This window comes from Arachis stenosperma, chromosome 8 (genome assembly GCF_014773155.1).
Source record: "Arachis stenosperma cultivar V10309 chromosome 8, arast.V10309.gnm1.PFL2, whole genome shotgun sequence".
Lineage (NCBI taxonomy): Eukaryota > Viridiplantae > Streptophyta > Magnoliopsida > Fabales > Fabaceae > Arachis > Arachis stenosperma.
The window spans coordinates 28430441-28456036 of record NC_080384.1 but is presented as its reverse complement, the minus strand read 5'-3'; the positions used below and the strand labels follow the sequence as shown (position 1 = coordinate 28456036).

The following is a 25596-nucleotide window of genomic DNA, read 5'->3' as shown; positions in this document are numbered from 1 at the left end:
TTTTTTTTGGTTACTCTCTTCATTATGTACACTCATAATTTTTTAAATGGCTTAGGTTTTTTTTGTTAAAGTAATTTCTTTGGTATTCCACAAAAATTTCAACGGAATCGTAATGTATTGTAACTCTATGCATTGTAACTTCTTTTTTAACTGGAGTTGGCCCAAAACATTAAAGCAGCCCACAATGACATTTTCTTCAAGGAGACAAAAAAAATTGTTCAAACTTACAAAACTTACAAATTTTGGTTATTTTTAACTTATTTTTTTTTATTATCAAACATTTCTGTTTATCCAAGATTACAAAAAATAAACAACTTAGCACCATTAAGCATTTCTAATGAAACTCACCTTTAAATGTTTTTTTGTTTTTGAATTTATTCTAGTGGCAAGTTCAGGAATCAAGGCAACTAACAGTGCCCTCTAACAATAAATTTGGGTTGGTTGAGTGGTCAGTTCACTGATCTATTTAAATAAGTGTCTGAACTACTTAAATAAGTATCAGAAATTTTAAATCTTACTTTGTGTATGCATCAACCTATTAGCCTTAGAATCCATTCTCAATCAAAGTATTACTATCTAGATTATCAAGCAGCAAACATGCACAAATTATGGCGCATTATCATAATAACAGTCCGGCGGTTAGGGGCATCAGCTAAATGAAAAACGGATTAAAACAATAGCATAGAATAGGTTAATTAATTTGTTGAATTTATTGGCCCTATTGATATACTTGTTCCACATGTTTGTACATGCCTTATTTTAAAGGAATGGCCATGAATGATTTAATAGTGGTCCTATATACCTACATTTATATACACTCTAAAATAGATACATAGAGTTTGGTCTTAATTATTACTGTGATATGATGTTTGCATGCATCTCACACTCACTCACTCACTCGCCCATGCATCCCCACACCCTAATACCTAGGCTAATTACCAACCATGCATGTGAAAAACCTATGATTCTAAAGTCTAAAAAGTACTGAATATTCCCCTAATACCTAAGGATAATAGCATAGCATATATTAGGTATTAGAAATGAAATGAAATCAAAGTACATGCCATTAATTAAACCTAGTGTATGTGAATGGACATCTACCTTTTCCATACGCATGCCATAACATTCTACTTTTACACATCATTAATTATATTTCTATAGTTATTATCCTACTCAATTCTTAAAGGATAATAGTTACCAAGGGAACCAAAATATTTATCCCATTTCTCGTTACATTGGTTAGTACATACGTAATTAAATTTGAATTCAAACCAAGACATAGCTTTTAGTAGGTTGTAGCTTGTAAAGCACTTAATTAATTTAGTTGAATTCAATGAAGCTCCTACCACTATATTATTATTATTATTATTATTATTATTATTATTATTATTATTATTATTATTTATTCATATATATGATGTCCTTTTCCGCAAAGCATGTTTTGTTGGGGGTACTCAAGAAAATGAGTTCTAAATTAGAAGTTTAGAAACTCAACCATGAAAACAAAAACCAAAAGAGAATAATTAATGAGTGAATGGTGTTGGAGATGAAAGATAATGTGGCTAACTAATTAAAACGAAAGTAAGTAGCGACCAAGAACAAACGATAACCGCTGATCCGACATTCTAACTCTCCTGAGACTGAAATGTGGCACGTGGTGTTGTCAAATGCATTGCACAACACCTTATATATATATAGGATTTTTTTCCTCTAATGGATTTTGTTCTACCGCTTCTTCTTTTACAAGTTTTAAACACTCTTTACTTTTACAGTGTCAAATATTGTGTTACACTTGCTTTCCTTTTGGTTAAGTATTTCAATTTATCAAAAAATAAATATTCTTTAAGGTTCCAGTGAAATAAAGGTATTACACTAATATAACGAGTTATTTTATAATATTTTCTAGATTTGAGTTCTATTTAAGAATTTATTGTTGACTAATAATAGATTGTTGTATACACAAAACAAAATTCAATTTTTTTATAATTTTATAAATAAACAAGTGAGATAATTATTTAACCAATATAAATTAGCTAATAAAAAAAACTAACCTAAAAAAAAAATTATTGTATGTTTTTGTCTTTTTGCAATGGAGGGCCAAAGCCCAAAGAAGAGTAAGTAACAACACTATTCAGTAGCTCGTCCCCAATACATCACAAGAAACTAGAAATGCGATATAATATTGCCCGGACCAAAACCAAAAAGAAAGGCATTATTATTATTATTATTATTAGTATTATTATTATTATTATTTCCACATTACATTATTTGAATCTTCGACGAGTCTATAAATTGGGAACATATGTTTCCGTAGCTTGAAAGTTGTATGAAACCTTGATGAGATTATTGTTACTAAATTCTCCTAATTAGTAAATTTGATGAGTATTTATTTTAAATCCAAGAAGCAACATGACAGCATGTGAGTTTGGAAATTGGGGGAGATTATGAATTGATGGTGGCAGCGGCAGATGCTTGCTTGCTTTCTATTGACTCCATTCCAACCCGCCAACCACCGACCGTCTTTATACCATCATCCCATATATACTCACTTCTCATTTCTCAATATCCAATGCAACTTTCACTTTTGCACTTTCCTATATATCCCTAATTTTACATTCAATTCTTAACAAACTTTTATCATGTACCATACATATATCTTTTAAATTAAACCATAAATAAAATTGGAAGGTTTTCACATGTACCACGGTATTTTTTGGTACACTACTATTCCATTCTTTTTTAGCATTAAGATATATAATAAAATAATTAGAAGGATAAGATTGAATAGAAATACATTGAGTGATTTTGCTTTTTTGGAGAACACCATAAAATAGAGACAAGTTGTTTCCTTAGCCCATGGAAAGAATGAAGAAATTACTATCTTGCACTTGTGTTCATGTGTTGTGTTAGTTTTCTTTTAATACACCTTTTACTTTTCTTTTTTTTTAACCAATTTTTATTGATCATTTTATCTCTCTATTAGTTTTTTTTCTCTTTTTCGTTTTTCTAAAATAGATGACTTCCTTTGGCACATATACTTTATTTGTCTATTTATTTTACAGAAATATTATTATTATTATATAAAATAATACTATTTTATAATTTAGTTTTGTTTTTCTTGTACATATATAGTACTTACTTAATTCAATTTTTTTATTATATTAAATACATGTTATTTTACTAAATACATATTATTTTCTAAAATTTTAAATATTAATTTTTTAAATATTAATTTATTTTTATTAGGTTATTTAAAAAAGAGATAAAATTAAAAAATAATGAAAAAAAGGGTAAAAAGACCATTTTAATATTAGTATAAGTTAAATTTAATTGCTCAAGTAAGTATTACTATAATAATATTAATAAAAATTTGTGCAAGAATAATATTACTTATATTTTAATTTTATCAACTAAACTCATTTAATTTTAAAGTATAAGTATTAAATTTATTGTGCTAAATTTTTTAGGATAATATAGAATTTCACAATAAATTAATTTTATTTGATATTCGTCAATTAAAGAAATAAATTTATTAAAATATTTTTTAATTAATTAATTAATGATAAGTCTTAGGAAAAAAAACTAATCTCATCATTCTTGTTAATTAAATTATGATATAAGATAGTGGTATGGATAGTCTTATAGGTAGGACTTGTCAAGAAATAACTTAAAAATTGACAATAAATAAGTAATAAGAAATTGATAGAAAAAATAAATAATAAATTTTGTGCATCATTAATACTATTGGTAAAAAATATTTATTAAAAAATTAAAATATTAAGTCATAAATGAACATCTTTAGGTGAAAGATATCTATAGTCAAATTAAAAAAAATGTTAGAATTATAGGCTCGTGAATTTTGTCAAGCTATAATAAATTAATTTTTTTGTATATAAGAAACTATTTAATAAAAAAAATTTAAAATTAATATTAAATCTATTTTTGTTAAATTATATTAACTAATTGCTTACACTTGTAAGTTAAGGATATCTACTTATAATCAAGTATAACCAAGTTAGTTTAACATAACAAAAATCAGTTATAGCTAATATATTCTAAGTCTTATAATTTAATTTGGTTAGACTTGGTTCATAAAAAGATTTGAATATGTAGTATTACTCAAAAAAGTATTTATTTGGATTAGATTTTTTTGGGGTGAAAAAACACTTTTTAAAATAATAAAATATATTAAATTTTAAACATATTTAGATGCATTTAAAAGAAAAAAATTCACTAAAAAATTAAATTATTTGATTTTTTAAAATATCAATAATACTTTGATTTTAAAAAAGTAGAAGTAAAATAAGTTTTAATTAATTTTTTTACTAGGCATATCATTGATCATAATTAATAATTACAATTTATACCTTTAAAAATAAAAAATAAATTACTCAAATTGAATAATTTTATTTTAGCAATGAAAAAGTAAATTGTAGCAACATAATATTATTATATTTACAAATATTAAATTTAATAATTTGTCATGTATTATATACAAGATAAGATTAAAGTTTATGATTTTTTTTTTCAATTAAAATTAATGTGCCAATTCTATAAATCATAACTTCTTAAATTAAGAAATAATATATAAAATAAATACATAATTATTTAATCAATATAAAATAACATGATATATATAATTTTTGAAATATAAAAAAGTGTTATTTCTTTTAATAAATTGATTATTTTTATAAGTTTACCTCACATTATTGCAAATAATTTTATTTTTAAACATTTTTTAAATAAAATTCTCTTTTTTTTATGAGACTTCATAGACAATATAATTTATAATAAATAAAGAAATAAAATTTCTGTACATTGTTTTAGTGTGTAGCAGTGTACCTATGTTTTTTTAAGCTAAATGTGTTATCTTTTGTTTTTTTATGATTGAAGGGTTATTTTTGTCTTTTTATAAATAACTACAAGACAAAAAATTAACTTACAACCTAATCATACATGAAACATTGAAGTTCCAATAAAGTAAATGGAACACTTGAAAACTTTCCAATAAAATTAATTAGGGTTTTTTAATATGTCTTTTGATATTTTTTTTCATTTTTCAACCTATCCTCTGACTAAACTAATTTATTGCAAATTTAAGTTATGAAATTTGAAAATTTGATATTTGTTTAAACGAATATGTTAGTTAATTAGCTACTTAATTAACCTGATTATATATTTTTTTATAATATTTACATATAAAAATGATAAGTAAGATAATTTAGTTAAATATATAAATTTTTTTATTCAATTTTAATCAGTATTTATTAAATAAGGAGTGATGTATTTTTTGTTAATTAAATTAAAAGAGAATGATACTTTTCTCTCCTACAAGATGCGTAAATAATACTCTTTTTTCTTTTATTTTTAAAATATACACGGTCATCTCCTGTAAGAGTTAAATAATATACACTTTAATTTATTTGATTAAAATATTTTTTAATAATTAATTTTATATACACTAATTATTTTATTGTTTCAAAAAATAATGTAATAATATAAAATATATACTTATTATTATTGTAATAGTTTTTTTTATTTTTAATATTTTAACTTGTTACAAACATATTTAATTCAAAGTTTTTTATATATTTTATGATTAATAAAAAATTAAAAATAATTAAAACTTATTATATTAATAGTTATATATTTATTTTATTTTTAATTTTTTATCATTAATCATAAAATATATAAAAATTTAGATTAAATATTTTTATAAAAAAGTTAAAATATTTTATATTATTTAATAGCAATAATAATAATAATACATTTATTGTTAAAGTAATAATTTTATTTATTTTTAATATTTATCATTAATTATGAAATACATAACAAATTTTAAACTAAATATTCCGTAACAAGTTAAAATATTAAAAATAAATTAAATTTATTATAGTAATAATAAATATATATTTTATACTATTATTACTATTATATATAATTATAATAATTATTATTAAAGAGTATTTTAGTTAAATAGACTAAAATGTATATTATTTAATTATTGTAAAAAGAGAATGTATATATTTTAAAAATAGAAAGAATATCATTTAGATATATTGTAAGAGAGGAATATGCCATTTTTTTCAACAAATTTTAATTCTTTATTTATTGTATTTTATATAATAGTTCGAATTTAAAATTTAAAATTTAGGAGACAGGATTCAAGATTTATAATTAAAAAATTTAAAATTTAAAATTTAAGAGATATTAAATTCTTTAATTTCTTCACAGCACTTCCGCCACTCCTTGTTTGTTGGGGGCAGCATTCAGCAAAATGTTTGATTGAACACATGTTTGTAAAAATAAAGTAATTAATTAATAAGATGCAGAGATGCAAGGTGTGGTATGTAAATATAAATAGTGTAAATGGGGGATGTTAAACCCGTGAGAGTGAGAGAGAAACAGAGAGAACAGAACACAACGACAGAGATTCCTAAGAGAGAGGAGTGTCCCCATCCATCATCACGATGCATGGTGGGGGACCCTCCTTTTGCCAATGCTAACGCGTCCAACCTCTCTGATCTTGACACGTGTCCAGTCTCAACCAACGCCTACACTTGTCTCTAGCTGTCACCATACCCTTCCTTCAATAATTATAATCCAAAGTTACCAACATTATTAGTAAGACAAGATAACATTGCCCTCATCACTCACTGCTGTAATAAACTCTTGAGTCTCACTGCAAAGGGGGGTAGGGGTAGAGTGGTCCATTTGGTAAATAATAGTGGAGGGAAGAAGGAGTTGACATTGGACATGTAAAAATAAAATCAAAGCTAGTACTACCCTAGCTATACAGCTACTAGTAGGAGCTACCTACTAGTCTTTTATCATCTTCATCACTTACCATTGCCAGCCTCATAGACAGAGACCAGACCACCTCACAGGAGAGGACACTGACCCCTTTTTAGGGTTTGTTTGCCTTGCCCTACCTGCTTTTCAATTTTCACTTTTTTTTATTTTTTCTCATTCATGATGATGGAGAGTCTTCTAATTACGGTTTAAATGTTTAATTGTCTCCGTGTGATTATCAATTTAACTCCTAATTACGTTCATTATATTCTTTGAGTGCGATTCTTTTTGTGTTAACGCAAAATGCTTTTATATCAAGCTGTCCTTTCTTTAATTTCATGTCGATCATGATGGTCATAATTCATATATAGAGGCATCTTGTGTAAACATATGGCCAAAAGTTGGGTTCTTTTGTCAATTTATGGGGACCCCTTTTCCTCCTGCCATGGTGGGTAGGGCCCTATCAAATTTGGTCTTGCATGCAATCCTACCATGTCAGCAACAGACCCTGGATGGCTTAATTAACTTAACCCGTGTTAAAGAAAAAATAAATTGGGATTTGAAGGAGACAAATTCTGGCAGTGAAGAAAATGAGGTGAGTATATAGAGATGGTGAAAGGGACCACATCATAAAATGGTGGTACTGCAAGAAAAGGACAAAGGCCATAGAGGGAAAAAACCAAATGCATGAGTGTGTTCAAATTTACAATTATTTACCATATGAGCATAGATAGCATGGATGAATATGGGCACAGTAGCAATACAAATTAATTTGGGACGGCAAAAATGGGACATCTGTGAAAGTTATGGCCCCTTTCAGCATAAGATAAGAATGAGCTTGCATTTGGTGCAGGAGGGGCCACCCCATAATTATTTTAAATTATTCAATTCTCCATTCTTTTAATTTAGGAAGGGGTTCTGGTATGGCACTATACGGAGCGGAACGTGATGTTCCAGTTCGTTCTGACCATGAAGATATAAATTAAAATATATAAATGGTGCAGATTGATATGATGTTGGTTTGAGTGGACATCAAAAGAAAAAATTTACGAAAGACCTGCAACCGGTTGAGATGTTGCCATATATAATAGGTTAGTAGATGTCTTTTGTGTCCAGCTTAGCCTAAAAGTGGGTCTTCGTAGGCGTAAAATTTAGTTTAGCTGAGCCAAGCTGATCTATTATTGCTAGACTTTTTTCTGTTTTCCCTTTTTGGTTATTATTTCTTGGCTTAGTTTGATTGTTCTATGAAGAAGGAATCCAAATTAGGCTGACAAAAATTGATTAAGTGGCGTAATTTTTTTTGAATGAGTTTAAGTAATAATTCTTGTAAAAAAGAAATAGTGATAATTTGTTATCTGAAATTATTATATATTTTGTTATTATGTGAAATTATTATATATTTTATGATAAATTAACAGTAATGAATCTAAAAATTTTAAATCATGAGAGTAAATATGCAACACATATAAAAATAATAAAAAAATATATAAATATATCAAAATATATAAAAATAAATAATATAAAAATATTAAATATTAAATATTTATTTATTTATTTATTATCAATATTGATATATTATTAAGTAATAACGTAGTTATTAAGTTAACTTTTTACAAATTAAATATATAATAATATTAATAATAATAATAATAATAATAAAATTGAGTAAAAAATACTCAAGTATATAAACTTTAAATAAATAAATTCATTAATTTATAATGCTACAGTAATGTTTTATTTTTTATATATTAATAAATTGATTTAATATTTATTTTTATCTTATGCTTTTAGATATAAATTAGAATTTAATTTTGATATATTGTGATAAAATATTTTACACAATTGTTTAATTGTCAGTTTGTTTAGATAATCATTCATATAATTAATATAAAAAATAATTATTTTTTATGATATGATATTACGTAATTAGATGCACGTGTAACTTTATTTATATCAAAATTCAATTTAATATATATATATATATATATATAAAGTTAGCTAATTAATACTTTAAGAAAATATGTTAACAGAATAATAATAATAAAATATTTTTTAATAATTTTTGTCAAACCTTCCTTTTGTTGGTACTTTTAAAAGTACCCTTACAGGCGGTTTCCAAAATTTTTAATATATTTTAATAAAAAATTTAATAGATAATTTTTTAACAATAATATTCTACATCTATATAAAAAATATATAGAGCATTCTACTATACAAATTGAAGTAGTATAAAAAGAGAAAATATTTTTTTATTATTTTATTATTATTTAAAGTGTGGATCCTATCTTTTTCAACATCTCTTTCATCCTATAAAAAGATTATCTATAAACTTACATATTTACAATATAATTCACCAAAATACATCCAAGTTATCCAAGTAATATTGGTCAGATGTAGGAGTGTTCATGAATTGGATCGTATCCGCATATCCGCGGTAAATATCCGCATCCGATCCAAAAATTGCAGATCTGATCCGATCCGCAAATTGATCGGATCGGATTCGATCCGATCCGCACAATAATAATTAAAAGATAAATAAATATATATGTGTTTGGTATATATTTACTTGTTTGTATGTTTTAGTTAGTAATTATTATTCATATATTGTATTATTTTATTTTTGTTATTTAGAAAGAGTTTGATTAAAAATATTTTAAGAATAAATAAGTTTAAAAGTGTGAAAGAAATATTTTTATTGAATTTTTTACATAGAAATATGATTAAAAAGAGAAGGTTTAATTATGTGGATATATCCGATATCCGATCCGCACGGATCGGATCCGACACTAAAAAGCGCGGATATCATATCCGATCCGATCCGATAAAAATTGTGCGGATTGGATTGGATCGAATTTTCGGCTATATCCGATTCGATCCGATCCGCGAACACCCTTAGTTAGACACGCTCCTCTCCTCTCCTCACTCGTTTGTTATACGCGCACTACATATAATGTGCTGCAACCTAAAGCTTTGCTCAACGTAACCTTCTTCTCTACTCGCGTCATCTTCTCCTTCTTTTTCTCTGCTCACGTTCTTCTTTATTGATCTGCATTCCCTTCGTCGTTTTCCTTTGGTTGCGTTCATCTTCTCGTTTTCTTCTTTCGATCTGGTTACGTTGCATTTATCTTCTTCCTATTCTTCTTCATTTTCTTCTTCGATCTGCACTTCTGAATCGAAACAATGAATGACTCAACTTCAAATCAGTTGAATGAGAGTGATTTGGTTTATTCTTCTGAAACGAATCAAACTAACGAAGTTTTGATTATTCAATTTTGAATCGAATTGAATGGATGGAGATGTACTGAATTGAATTGAAATGATAATCTGTATTGTAGGCAAAGCTGTTTGAATTTGATTTTATATAATGGATTATGTTTCGTTAACTCAGTATTATACAATTGTTTCACCATGAGTACGTGTTCGGTTCATTATGCAGAAAGATGTTCGAATTTGAATTTATATAATGGATAATGTTCTATTCATTTAGTACTATACAATTATTTCACCGTAATAATATGTTCGGTTCATTTCTGTTATGCACAATTCAAAATTCTTTCTCCTCACCTTCTACTGCTTCTTCACCCGAGAGAAGGAGAAAAAAACAAAAAATACAGCAGCAACAACAACAAAAGAACGACGATAAAGAGAAAACACGTGAAGAAGAAAGAACGCGAAAAAGAAGGAGGAGAATAAGGAGGAGGAGGAACACGAAGAAGAAGGTGAAGAAGAAGAAAACGCTTCGTGCATAAACGAGAGTGAGAAAAAGCATAGGGGAGAAGAGAAGAAGAAGAGAAGAAGTGTTGGGAAAGAACGGTTTTGTGTGTATTGTCTTTCACGTTTCATTTAAGGAAAAGTATATGGAACCAACTAATAATCAGCCAAGAAAGGAACAACATAATTAATTATAATTAGTTTTATTAATTTATAATTTAATTTATTTTTTAAATTATTGTTGACCACGTTCAAAACATGAAGGAAGATACGCTAGTGATAGGAGAAAATCACGGAACAGATGCTTTGATCATTCATTAGTTGGTTCCATATAACTAATTATATTTTATTAATGCGTAACACATGAAACATAGAAATCATATTCAAAACCATCTAATTTACAAGAAAAAGAAACATCCGTGTGCCTATTAGTAGCAACATCCGGTTAAAGTCACCGATGCCGCTGGTTTACCAGTTGGCTGATTCTTGGCTTATATAGAGTTAGTTCCCTAGCATTGTTATTCATTTAATGGTATTGAGTTTTTTTAGTGTTGGACCAACTTGAATAAATTTGGATATAAAATTACATAAATGTGTAGCATGATTGATTTTTTAATAATATAGAAATAAATACAATTTTTTAATAATATATAAATATATAAATATATATATATATATTTACATATACTTTTATATATTTTTTTAAAATAGTAATAGGAGCACTTATCCCCACAATCTTTAAAGTAAATCCATCATGTGAATTAAGTTAATAATATTAGTTAAAAATATGTAAAATAAGCCTTTTTAAAATGAAAAATGTTATGTGTTATATTACTTTAACTTATGGGAGCATAAAACTTAAGAAATAAGAATCCACAAAATAACAAAGCTTGAGAAAATTAAATAAAGGATGAATATTGTAATATATATATAATAGAATTTATATTAACATAGTTTATTTCAATTTCGAAATATACAATACTATAATATTGATTATAAAGAAAAAGAAAAATTTGGAGGTCCTCACCACACTATTAAATATTATAAGAATTTAAGATGAACGAATTTGTTTAACATTGATTTGTTTAATGTTTATAGTGAAAATTGATTATTATTTTATTGTCGAATATGAAAATACGAGTAGCTAGAAACCGAAAAAAGAACAGCAAAAAGAAAACAAAGTGAAATATTTGTTTTTCGAAGTGTAACAATAATATTTGAACTTAAAAATTAAAATGCTTCAATATATGTGAAGCTATACCTGAGACTACAGTGTATCCAGAGATAAAGGATTTTGATATACACGACTGCAAGCGCACTTTTAACTAAACCCTTTCTAAGCCATGACCCAGTAAATTTGTTTCTAAGCGGATCAGTTGCGACATATTACATTCGTAACCAAGGTTAATTTAGTCATTTTCTCAGTCACTAGCGGACAAATTAATATCAGGTTACGTGTTCGTACACAGAACACCATATTCTGCTGTTTCAGAATGGAATACCTGATAATTTTCCTTTAATTTAATATAATTTAATTTCTTGTCTCTCCAACAAAAAAATTTGTTGTGCATGTATGTATCTATGTATGTATGTATGATCGTTTTCTCCATGTGTCAATCATTTCATCTTCATGTCTTAATTGTCTCGGCATTTTGTGTCGGTATCAATGTTGATTCTTAACCAACCAATCCAATATCCTTTTCCAAACCACACCTTCTTGCCTGGGTTATCAATATTCAATACTACTACTACTAACTACTCTTAATATATTATTATTCTCCTCTTTTTTTTTCTTTTTTATATTCGTTCATATTGATGATGATGACGACGACGTTGTTGTTGTTGGTGTGTTTTCTATCATAAGATTCGTACAAAAGCACGCATCAAACTTGTTAGATAAATGATCATAATTTAGTTTTATTATTTAATAACCAAATAGAGAATAAGATAGGATAGAATAGAATAGAAGATATTGATTTAACATAACAAGATGATTGTAGTTAAGGCCAAAGTCCAATCCAATTGATTCCTAAGAAGATCAAATAGTTATTCCTTTTAACCCTTACATGATCCTATATGACTATACTGTACTCTATATATACGTGTATGTATGTGCGTTGACAATCAACTCTAAAATCGGCTATGTATCGTACTTGCCGGTGCTTTCTCTTTCTACCTATTTCTCTTGTCGCCTTGTGCCTAGTTTTAGACCATCAAATTTATATATTTTAATATTCCATCGTAGTTAATTTTTTTATTATCATGAATTCTTTTAAGCATGTTAAAATTTTGGCCTAACCCAACTCTAAATTCATAATTTAAGAAGGGAAACATATTTAATTACACTGTTATAAAATATAAGATAAAAATAGCATGATTCAATCAAATATTAACATAGTATAACAGTAGAGTATATATAGTTTTTATTATTGTCAATGATCAAGATCAATAAGTTATAGATTTTGATTAACTATGTGTAGTGGAGTCAATAACTGAAATTCTGTTACAAAATTCAGTTACACAATATGTTTTTATAAATAATAATGTATTGTACATAAAGAAAGGAGTTTAATACATGATAGTTCATTTTGATTTTCTCTCAATTCACTTCTTCATTATATTCTACAATTTTATTTTCTGCATCATCAACTTTACTACTCTTATCAGAAATCTTTTTATGGTATTCAAAGCCTAATAGTTGACACCACGGCTATGATCCTTTCTAACGCTTCCAACTCCAAATATTGTTTACCAATTATTATCTCTGATAAGCTCAACGACAACAACTTCCTAACGTGGAAACAAACTGCAATCATTATAGTAGAAAGCCAAAATCTTGAAAGCCACTTCAAAAAGGAGAACATCCCAACTCAAATGGTGAATTTTGGAGACCCAACAAAGCCAACAAAAACTGAATCAGAAATCTTCAAAGAATGGACACTTCAGGACAAATCTCTTATGACCTGGCTATTGGCATCTATGGATACAACCTTCAAAAATAAGATTGTGCATTGCAAATTCTTCTACGAGATGTGGGATACTATTTTTGAATTCTTTACAGCATCATCAAGGGCAAGAATTCAGAGTCTTCGATCACAATTAAAGCTTGTAAGACTCACTACTACCACTACTGAATATCTTACAAAAATTAGACAATTAGTAGATTCATTAATTGCCTTAGAGGCACCGTTCTCTAAAGATGAATATATTTAAACCATTCTTGATGGAGTCACTGAAGAATATCAAGGCTTCATTGGCACTGTCATAGCAAAAATGGGCAAGTTTACAGTAGTTGAAACAGAATCATAGCTGATAGCATATGAAGACATGCTAAATCGATTCAAGAAACCTTCACAACCAATTCCTTTAGCCAACTTATCTCAATCTTCTATCCCTTCGGATCAGAATTTTCAAAGAAACTACAATTCTTCTAGAGGCAGAGAAAGAGGAGGAAGATTCATGAGAGGTGGTAGATTTACCAACTCAAGTCGCTTGTTTTGTCAGATCTGTAATCGCCTCAGACATGCTGTTTGGAGTTGTTATTACAAATTTGACCAGCAATTTCAATCACCTAATGCAACATTTTTAGCTCAATCGTCACTATCCTCACAAAATATAACTTGGTATCCTGAGTCAGTCAGCATGTGACAGTTGAATCTAATAACCTTCTTCAAGCTGTTGAGAATCAGATTGGGTCCGATCAGTTATATATAGGTAATGGTCAAGGTTTCAAGATTTCTAAATCTGGTTCTTCTACTTTTTATGATTCAAATACTGCTCTATCTTTCAAATTAACTAATCTATTACTTGTGCCTCAAATAACCCAAAATCTCTTAAGCGTTTCTAAATTTGCAGCCGATAACTCAGTCTTTTTTTAGTTTCGGCCTCACCATTGCTTTGTTTGTGATCAGACTACCAGGAATCATCTACTTCAAGGGATAGCTAAGAATGGAATTTATGTGTTTTTTAATCTGTTTGTACCAAAAATTCTTTTTCCAATTTCAAATTATATAAAGCAATAAACTGCATTAACTGCTACTTCAATTCTCAATAATTCTATAGATACATAGCATAAGAGACTTGGTCATCCCTCTATGAAAACTTTCTCACATATTCTGAATAAAAATTAAATTTTACATTCAAAATGCTCTACTCCTATATCTATTTGTGAATTCTGTTCTATGACAAAGTTACATCAATTACCTTTTCCAAATTCTCAATCTGTGTATGTGCATCCCTTAGAACTTGTCTACATAGATATTTGGGGACCAGCTCCTAAAAATGGTTTTAGATATTATATTAGTTTTGTAGATGCTTATAGTAGATACACTTATCTTTCTCTTTTGGTTAATAAATCTGAAGCCTTAGCAGCTTTTAAGCAATATAAAACTACTTTGAAAAGATAAACTGAACATCAGCTTAAAACTATACAAAGTGATCATAGTCTTGAATTTTTGTCTAATTTCTTCAAAGACTTATTTGACTAAGCAGAGAATTATTCATAGACTTTCATGTCCTTATACACATCAACAAAAAGGGATAGTGGAAAGAAAATATCGACATCTTACAGAAGTCGGTCTATCACTTCTTGCCACAGCTGCTCTTCCATTACACTTTTGGGATTATGCATTCCTTGGAGAAACTCTTTCATTAGCAACCAAATTATACTTTTCTCAAAGTATTTGGCTGTGCTTGCTATCTTCTCTTGAGGCCTTACAACAAACATAAATTTGATTACAAGTCTCATTTATGTTTATTCTTAGACTATGATTTTAGTCACAAAAGCTATAAGTGTCTTTCTCCATTAGATAAATTATATAATATATATATATATATATATATATATATATCAAGAAATGTTGTTTTTGATGAAACAAGATTCTTATACTCTTCCCACTTTACTTCAAAACATTCTTCTATTTCAGACTCCTCACCTCTCTTATCTACACCACAAGTTATCCCTATACCACCATCATCAATTCAGTCACACACACCTCCTTTAGAAACACCAATTTCTCCCTCTATCTCCTCCCTTCCCTCTTCAAATCTGCCTCACTCAGCTTCACACCTTACATCAGTAAGTCGTGACCTTCAATCTCCCACAATGCCTACTGGCTCAATTCCAACTTCACATATGAAAATAGTGTTACCTCTTCAACCACCCATTATCTCTTCTTTTTCATCACAAGTATCACCACCTCTTCCTCCACCACCATCCAACATTCACCCAATGAAAATCATATCTAAATCTGGAATCTTTAAATCTCGAATCTTTTCTACTATCACTTCCTCATTGCATAGTGATTCGTAGTTTCTACATCATATACCAAAAACAGCTTCAGAAGCATTAAAACATGCTCATTGAAAAAAGACAATGCAAATTGAGTATTCTACACTTTCAAAATGACAAACATGGAATCTAATCTTCTCACCACCTAGTGCTGTCATTATAGGCAGAAAATGGGTCTTTGCATTGAAAAAGAACCCACAAGGACAAGTCATTAGTTATAAAAGTAGACTTGTGGCCAAGGAATTTCATCAAAGAGAGGGTATGGACTTTGAGCAAACCTTTAGTCCTATAATTAAACCTCAAACTATCCGAATTGTGCTTTCAATTGCCTTGTCTCGAGGTTGGCAATTGAGACAATTTGATTTTGACAATGCATTTCTCAACGGCGATTTACATGAAACGATTTATATGCAACAACCTCCAGGATTTTGTGATACTAACCCTTCTTTTGTTTGCAGATTACAGAAAGTTATTTATGGACTCAAACAAGCTCCTAGAGCTTGATTTCTAACCTTATCTGCCACATTAAAGAAGTTTGGTTTTATTAGTACTTGTTCAGATCCTTCTTTATTCATAAGACATAATAATACACCTGTAACTCTATTATGTGCATATGTTGATGATATTCTATTAATTGGAGATAACCCCTCTAAATTACAATTATTAATTCAACAGTTTCAGTCTATTTTCTCTCTTAAAGATCTAGGCAAATTCAATTTTTTTCTTGGCTTAGAAGCCAATTATGTGAATAATTCTCAAATTTTACTACATCAAAAGAAATATATCATTGACTTACTTGATAGAACCAAAATGACTATGGCTAATTCAGCCCCAACTCCTATGGTTGCTTCTTCAAAATTGTCAGCTAATCATTCCTTTCATTTTGAAGATCCAAAATTATTTCGTTCTATTGCAGGGGCTCTCCAATATCTCACACTCACTAGGCCAGACTTTACATTTGCTGTTAGCAAGATTTGTCAGTATATGCATAATTTTACTGTCAATTATTGGAAGGCACTCAAAAGGATACTTAGATATATTAAGGGAAGTATGGATCAGGGTCTCTTATTTATAGCCTATACTGACTTTCGATTATTTACTTTTTCAGATGCTGATTGGGAAGCAGATGCTGATGATAGAAAAAGTGTTACTGGATATTGTGTCAACCTAGGAACAAACTTGATTGCATGGAAAAGCAACAAGCAACGTGTTGTTAGCCGATCAAGCACAGAAGCTGAGTTTCGTGCAATTGCTGTAGCTCAATCTGAAGTCATTTGGACACAAAATCTCCTTCATGAGTTACATCTCTCTCACCACAGCTCTTACTCTCTATTGTGACAACCAAAGTGCTTGCCTTCTTACTGCAAATCTAATTTTACACAGCAAATCTAAGCATTTCGAGCTAGATCTTTACTTTGTGAGGGACTAAGTTACACATAAGAAACTATTTGTCACTAATATTTCATCCTCAGATCAGGTGGTTGACATATTTACCAAGCCACTATCGATGACTCTCTTTTTTAAATTTTGTGGCAAACTTCGTGTTTGTTCTTCCCCTATACTCAGTTTGAGGGGGCTGTCAAGGATCAAGATCAAGAAGCTACAGATTTTGGTTAACTATGTGTAGTGGAGTCAATAACTAAAATTCTGTTACAAAATTCAGTTACATAATATGTTTTTATAAATGACAATGCCTTATACATAAAGAAGAGAATTCAATACATGATAATTTATTCTGATTTTTTCTCAATTCACTTCTTCTTTGTTCTTCTCTCTGTATTCTACAATTTTATTTTCTACATCATCAATTTTACTACTCTTATAAAAAACTTTTTCAATTATAATTATTAATCCTTGTACTAGTAACTAAAGATTTTAAAGTGGTAACAGTACCGACCATAATAAGAATATTATGAAAGAAACGTGTTAGATACTTTTTGAATTTCACTTTTAAAAAATCTCTAATAAAATGCTATTTGAGCTAATTTAAGTGTCAGTATATATCTTTTAATTTATATGCATCTACTCAATTTTTTTGACAAAATTAAAGTATACCATGTCCTCATAAGTTTAATTCTTTTAAAAATTGATATAATTTGTAAAGTATAGTAATTTTATGTATATTAAAATTAATTACAAAAATTAATCACTATATATTTATATATAAATATTTAATTTATTTTTAATATATCTTATATTATAACTTATATTTTATATTACTGATTTTAATATACATCTAATATAATTATACATCAAAGAGGGTCATCACGCAATATCAGTTATAATTTGTAAAGTATAGTAGTTGTAGTAACTTCCAAGCTAATAAGCAGTATTAATATATGCAGGAATATTTGATTGGCTTAATGACAAAAAAAGAAAGAAAAATAGTGTTGTTGGGAGTGGTTCTTTGTTGATATCTGTTTGGTGTATAATTAAAGTGATGATTAGGCCGTAAGAATAAAATGCAAGAAAAGAACAAGAAAAACTTTCCGTGTCCCGTTGGTTTGTGATACCCAAACGAGGTTTTAGAGAGCCAAATCTTTGCATGAGTTGAAGGCACCGTTTTACCAGCCAAAAAAAAGAGTCAGCAATCAGACAAACGAAAAAAAGCTTTAACTTCACCATATCAACACATTTCCATCTTCCTTCTTCATTCCGGTATCCTTTCACATGTGACATGTTCTTCCTTATTTTATCTAATATATATATTGCCAATAAATAAATAATACAATAGTAGTCTCGTTATTTGAGACCCTTTTGGATAGTACATGAGACATTAGTTCGCTTATAAAAATAGGACTTCATCATGATGGTTTAAGATTACTATTAAATTTAATTTTGATGCATTTTTAGTATTAAACCGTTTTATACGTATATTAAATCACATAATATTATATTAATAAAAATAATTATTTTTTATATTAATTATATAAATAATTATTAAAAAAAACAGTTATAATTGCACCACATATATATAACACTATTTGTCAATGATTCTATATATATATATATATATATAATAAAAAAAGCTTTGATTCTCACCTAACTACAATCATATATATGTCCTTGTTTTAAGGGAAAAAAGAAGGAGGAAATTAAAATTTCAAATTTGAAGAAAAAACAACAATACATTTGGCTGTTGATATAATTTGATTATCACTACTCACCTTTTACAATGGGAGTGATTCATCTCAATCAGAAAAGTTTCACGGATCATATATTCAACATAGACTTTTACAGTTTTACTGTAAATTAATATATTGAATTTTAACATATAAGTCCCACAAAAAATACATAATTAATAATATAAAATATCACTTAAAAACAAACCATTCCCTTTCATAATCGAAACATAAGTTTTATGAGAGAATTATTGTCCCGTAACCAAGAGCATGGCCCCCCATTTTTTATTTTGTCTTTGTCTTTCTCTTTAATTAATTAATTACTTTGTCCATGTATATATTACTTTGTGCAATTCTTTGTATAAGTTTTTTATCCTCATGTCTCCTCACATTATCCATTGCCAAAATTAGAGAATATGCATACATAAAAGGATAAAATATATTTAAATTAAGAAGATGAACTAATTTAATATTGTATAAAATTTAAAAATATTCCTAAATATTATAAATAAATAACGGTTAATTTATTTATTCTAATTAAATTAACAGAAGTAATAAAATAATAACTATATCTAAATTTAAAATTTGGTAAATATATTAATTAAAAAAATAATTTTTTTATCTTCACTTGTAAATTTTGAATTCGAGTGTCACTCTTAATTTAAACGAGAAAATGTAGAGCGCGTGAAAAAAATAATGCGTCGAAGAAAGGGCCAAAGCCAACCAATTTAAGGACCGCTTTTTTATTAGCATGGTCCGACCAAACACTCGCGGGCCCTCACTTCCCTCACACACCATTCCCACTCTCCCTTATTGCGCGTGTATTCCACGTTTCATGCCTCTTCCACTTGCAAACTTGCATAATGCCAATGTGCCATTGCAATATCTTGGTTGTGATATATTTTACATTATTTTTCTATTATCTATTATTTTTCTATTTATGTGATATTCCCGTGATTATAGTCAAAGTTAATTATGACAATTGACGCGATGAGATGTTTTAATTGAATAACAATATGTTTTATCAAATAGATCTTTAATTTTTTAATTAAAAAATATATAAATTTTTAATTAATTAAAAATATAAAAATAAATTAATTTTTTAAATAAATTTAAATATTTCATATTTAAAAAAATATATTTTTATATTTTTAATTAATTAATAATTTATTTATCTTCAAAATAAAAAAATTAAAATCTATTTATTATTTACTCTAAAAAAAACTTGTTTATACTAACAACAATGCATTTTAATTAAAATTTGTTCTTTTCTTTTTTATCATTTGGGTGGAAGCACACTTTTTAATTTAAATATGGAAATAACGGTAGTGTTGAACTCAGATATGGGAATGGTATCAATGGAACAATTCGGAGGGTACGAATTGTGTTGGATATTCCATTTCATGAAAAAAATTGACAACAACAAATAATTCGGAAGGTCCGTTTTTTAACTTCTAAAATTCATATTTGTCCAACCACAAGTCGGACCATACGATTTCTTAAGTAAAATTTTAAAATCAAACAATTCTTATGGTCCGATTTATGTACTCTAAGTTTTTTTCAATTTTTTAACATAAATCAGACCCTCTGATTTGTGTATTCTGAATTTTTTTTTCACTTTTTAAACACAAATTGGAGGGTCTGATTTGTGTACTCTCAATTTTAAAAAACACAAAAAATTATTATATTAAAATATATTACTCATCTTACTTTCATATTAAAATTTTTTAGCCGGTGAAAACATTGATGTTGTTCCGAAGCAGGCGGTAAAACTAGTTCTATTTTAGCATAAATACATTATTTGTATTTTTAAAAATTTTAAAATATTTATCTCATCTATAGTATTTTTTATCTTTATATTTAATAATTATAATTTTTTAAAAGATATGTATATTGTTAATCATATTAGGTTAAATTTATTTTTGTTAACGGAAATAAATTTTTATATTTTAAAAGGATTATAAAAAGCTAAAAATTATTTAATTTTTATATTTTCAATATATTAAATACATAAAAAATTAAAAATTATTATACTTTTAAATGCACCCTTATATTTTTTTATTTTTATTGTATTCTTCAATTTAGTAGATAATAATTAATCTGTTGTAAATTTGAGTTTTATTTAAGAGTTTATAATTGATTAATGTGCTGATGTATATATAAGATGGGATTTAAAATTTGTTATTGGTCAATAAATTACTGCATGTATAAATCAAGATTCAAATTTTTGACTGAACTAGTGAGTTAATTACTAGACCAAGACAACTTAATATAACCTTAGTTAAATATATAATATTTTTATTTGTGGTTATTACCATGAAATAAATTAATTGCAATATAAAAAAGGCAGTTCCAGAAAATGCGTTATTTTGTCACCTTACGAGTAATTGCAGGCAGAGAGTGGGCACTGAACAGTGGCAGAAGTTCACTCGCACATTTTTTTTAAAAGCCTTCATTTTTGTTCATTAACTCGCGATATTTTCTGACATAATGCTCTCTTTACTCTTTTTATTTTTGGAAATTACCACTTTGCTTTATTATTTATTATTATATCGTCATAATTATGGGACCAAAACAGTTCCATTTCCTCTTCCCACTAGTTGATTTATTTATACATTATTTGTTTGCTTATATTAATTAGAGAAATTGTTTCGGTTTGGCTGGCTAGCCTCACCAATAGGTTTGGTTCTGTTGTTGTTTATAGCCTTGGATTGTGTCTGTGCCTCTTATGTGTTTGTGTTTATGTCTCTGTGACTCTCTGTAAGCAACTCAAAAAGTTGTGTCTCTTTCTTTCTTCTTTCTATTTCCTTTCATGAAAACTCAGAATGAAGCAAGAGGTTACTGTGATTGAGTGAGCCAGAAGAACAAATCCAATTCTTAGGTCCCTTTTCAGTGTTTTCTTTTGTTGGTTTTTCTGATTTATTTTCTTCTTCATCTCAACGTGTTTTGAGGAAAGTGGCTTTGAGTTCTTGCTCTGAATGCTCCTGCATGGTCAAAACGTGATCGAATTTGGAAACCTCATGTGCAACCGCTTTGTTCTCTGTTAGAGTAGGGGAAGCTGAAGTTCCTATCTTTGTTGGGGGTTCGAAGATTCTAAGCTAAGAACTTTGGAATCAATCAAAATCCCTCAGCTGCAAATTTTCACCCTCCAAACTTGTCTGCTGCTAAGAAAGGTAAAACATTAACTGTGTTATGTTCCTACTTCTAATCCAATGGTTTTCCACTGTGTAAATCAATGAAGAAAGTGACTTAGCTTCCTATTGTTCAGTCATTTTTCCACAGCATTCACCGAAGGATAGAATCAGAATCGGAATCAGAATCAGAACCAGAAATAGCAGAACCACCATACCAAAAAAACTTCAACTTTTTGTGCTCCCCTGTTTCTACACTCTGTTTTTCTGCCAAGCCAAGAAATGAAGGAAGCTGAGAAGAGCTTGGATCCGCAGCTATGGCATGCTTGCGCCGGTGGCATGGTTCAGATGCCTCCGGTGAACTCCAAAGTCTTCTACTTTCCACAAGGGCATGCCGAGCATGCACAAACTAACGTTGATCTGGCAGCTCCCCTGAGGGTTCCTTCCTTCATCCTCTGCCGCGTGGCGCAGGTGAAATTCCTTGCTGACCCTGAAACCGATGAAGTCTTTACAAGGATAAGCTTGGTTCCCCTGAGGAATTCAGAGCTTGATTCTGATGATGGCGGTGTCCTTGATGCCAATGCTTTGGAGAATTCAGAAAAGCCTGCTTCTTTTGCAAAGACCTTAACTCAATCCGATGCAAACAATGGTGGGGGGTTCTCTGTTCCAAGGTACTGTGCAGAAACAATCTTCCCCCGACTCGATTACTCCGCAGAGCCGCCGGTTCAGACCGTGATCGCCAAGGATGTTCATGGTGAAGTTTGGAAGTTCAGGCACATATATAGGGGCACACCGAGGAGGCACTTGCTCACAACAGGGTGGAGCAGTTTTGTCAACCAGAAGAAACTGGTTGCAGGGGATTCAATTGTGTTCCTGAGGGCCGAAAATGGTGATCTCTGTGTTGGGATTAGGCGTGCCAAGAGGGGAACAGGTGGAGGATCGGAGGCGCCATCGGGATGGAGCTCCGGGAATGGAAGTTGTGGTCTTGGCTCTTATGGAGCATTCTCTGCCTTCTTGAGAGAGGAGACCAAGCTGTTGAGGAATGGTTGTGGGAATTCGAGTCCCGGTGGCGGCGGCGGCGGCGGCGGCGGTTTGAATGGAAAAGCTAAAGTAAGTCCTGAATCCGTGAGGGAAGCTATAACACTGGCTGCTAGCAATCAGCCATTTGAAGTTGTTTATTATCCAAGGGCAAGCACACCGGAGTTTTGCATCAAGGCTTCGGCTGTGAGGGCAGCAATGAGGATACAATGGAGCACTGGGATGAGGTTCAAGATGGCCTTTGAGACTGAGGATTCTTCTAGGATCAGCTGGTTCATGGGGACCATTGCTTCTGTTCAGGTTGTTGATCCTATCCGCTGGCCTAATTCCCCTTGGAGACTTCTTCAGGTACTACTCTTCCATCCTGTGTTGCTTATTCCTTATTATACTGCATAAAATTTGATACTGTAGATATTCTTTTTGGTCTGAGCATGTTTCCAACAATTAAGTTCCTAATCTGTTTTCCTTGGAGTTGTGTTTGTGATTTGTTATGGTCGACTTTTTATGGTCTTTGTTTGGAAAATCTTCTTGTCAACATATATAACACAAAATTTAAGTCAATTTTTATGTTTGGTATGCTTGATTTGATTGTATTCAAACCACCATAGTTTAATTCAGATCAATCTAGTCTAGCAGAAAAGCTTATCATGTCATGTTTGATTAATCACTTGTAGGTTACTTGGGATGAGCCAGATTTGTTACATAATGTGAAGCGTGTAAGCCCATGGTTGGTTGAATTGGTATCAAGCATGCCAGCCATCAATCTATCGCCCTTCTCTCCGCCAAGGAAGAAACTCCGGTTTCCACAACACCCCGACTTCCCCCTCGACGTTCAATTTCCTATACCGTCGTTTTCAGGCAACCCCCTAGGGCCTCATAGCAGCCCCTTGTGTTGTCCATCTGATAATGCTCCTGCAGGCATACAGGGAGCCAGGCATGCTCAAATTGGAATATCTCTTTCAGATCTCTACCTTAACAACAAACTGCAGTTGGGGGTGATTCCGGCCGCGAATGTCCAGCGACTGGATTTGCATTCGGGGTTTCCCAGTGGCGGCAACTTCACTGGCCATGACAAGAGTAAAGAAAGCTTGTCATGCTTGCTAACCATGGGAAATTCTCACAATAAGAGTTTGGAGAAGTCTGATAATGTTAAGAGACACCAATTTTTGCTTTTTGGTCAACCAATACTCACTGAGCAACAAATCTCCAGAAGGCCTTCTTCTTCTGGTGGTGATGATGATGTGTTGCCTCAGAATGGTACCAAGAAAACTTCAATAGATGAGAATGAGAACAAAGACAAAGAGAAGTGGTTTTTCAATGACTCTCAATCTCCTCTTTCACAACAATTTTCACCTGGTAAATCAAAATCATCTTGTAGCACAGAGTTATCTTGGCAAATTGGGTTGGATACTGGTCATTGCAAGGTGTTCATGGAGTCAGAAGATGTTGGAAGGACACTTGACCTGTCACGTCTTAGCTCCTATGATGAACTGTATAGGAGACTCAGCAACATGTTTGGAATCGAAAGATCCGAGTTGTTGAGTCATGTACTCTACCGTGATGCAACTGGTGCTGTCAAGCAAACTGGTGAAGAACCCTTCAGGTATACATATTACTATTCCTTTGTACATCTTATTAATTTCGTGGAGCTACTACTTTTTACTTGAAATCTGACACCTCCATGAAGTTCCAGCATGAATTTATTCTTTTATCAGATGCATCATGCATGTATATAAAAAGAATATATTTTTTTTGAAACCATAAATAAGTAAATTTTATTGGTTTTTAATGTTTTTTCTGCATCATCACATTGCAGTGACTTCATGAAGACAGCAAAAAGATTGACAATTCTGACGGATCCAAGCAACAAGGATGCAAGGAGGTGAGTGAGTTATTGAGAACACTAAAGATTATATTATATTATATGAATTTAATTTTGATGTCTTGCGAGTGTAAAACAGTTTTACACATACATCTAATTACATAATGTCGTGTCAGTAAAAATAACTTTCTTTTACATTAATCGCAAAAATGATCATCCAAAAGAAATGCGATGTAAAGAAGCATGTTACACTTTCAAGACATCAAAATTAAACTCTTATTATTGTGTTATATTATTATTATATGTAATGTGTAAGTGCATGTGACATTGAGTGTTGTGTGTTATTGCAGGGCATGGATTACAGGTACTCGGAATGGTGAACATGGATTGGATGCATCAAACAAGACAGGTCCTCTTAGCATATTTGCTTGATAATAACATGGTGTTGCTGTCTCACTATAATGAGATTTAATACCCTCTTTTTTTGTATTTGACAAGTTGAATTGAAGAACGAACTTTCATATAGAGGGGGCTCCAATTATGAACTGAGCCATTTTTAAATTCACACCATCATTGCCGTCTTTGTTTTTCTATGTGCAAATATATAATATCATTATTTTCCTGCATCAATGTGAACAACGTTATTTCTGATGTTAGACAATTGGGAACCTTTTGAGTTTTAATGATCAA

At 29.7% G+C, this 25596-nt stretch overlaps 2 protein-coding genes across 2 annotated transcripts; both read left to right on the top strand.

Annotated features, from left to right (window-relative positions):
* The first annotated feature begins 16609 nt into the window (after positions 1 to 16609).
* Positions 16610 to 17131, top strand: LOC130945730 (uncharacterized mitochondrial protein AtMg00810-like). Its single transcript, XM_057874436.1, has 2 exons — positions 16610 to 16769; positions 16902 to 17131. Exons 1-2 carry the CDS (start codon positions 16610 to 16612, stop codon positions 17129 to 17131), a joined length of 390 nt encoding a protein of 129 aa, XP_057730419.1.
* Positions 17132 to 21552: 4421 nt separating this feature from the next.
* LOC130944903 (auxin response factor 18-like) lies at positions 21553 to 25471 on the top strand. Its single transcript, XM_057873489.1, has 5 exons — positions 21553 to 22088; positions 22184 to 23432; positions 23759 to 24687; positions 24901 to 24966; positions 25257 to 25471. Exons 2-5 carry the CDS (start codon positions 22329 to 22331, stop codon positions 25336 to 25338), a joined length of 2181 nt encoding a protein of 726 aa, XP_057729472.1. The 5' UTR covers positions 21553 to 22088; positions 22184 to 22328; the 3' UTR covers positions 25339 to 25471.
* Positions 25472 to 25596: the final 125 nt, after the last annotated feature.

Coding starts and splice junctions, on each gene's coding strand:
- LOC130945730 (XM_057874436.1), top strand. CDS start 16,610: ATGGCTAATTCAGCCCCAACTCCTATGGTTGCTTCTTCAAAATTGTCA. Junction 16,770..16,901: donor ATTTGCTGTTAGCAAGATTT/GTCAGTATATGC, acceptor TTACTTTTTCAG/ATGCTGATTGGGAAGCAGAT.
- LOC130944903 (XM_057873489.1), top strand. CDS start 22,329: ATGAAGGAAGCTGAGAAGAGCTTGGATCCGCAGCTATGGCATGCTTGC. Junction 24,688..24,900: donor ACTGGTGAAGAACCCTTCAG/GTATACATATTA, acceptor ATCACATTGCAG/TGACTTCATGAAGACAGCAA. Junction 24,967..25,256: donor AGCAACAAGGATGCAAGGAG/GTGAGTGAGTTA, acceptor GTGTTATTGCAG/GGCATGGATTACAGGTACTC.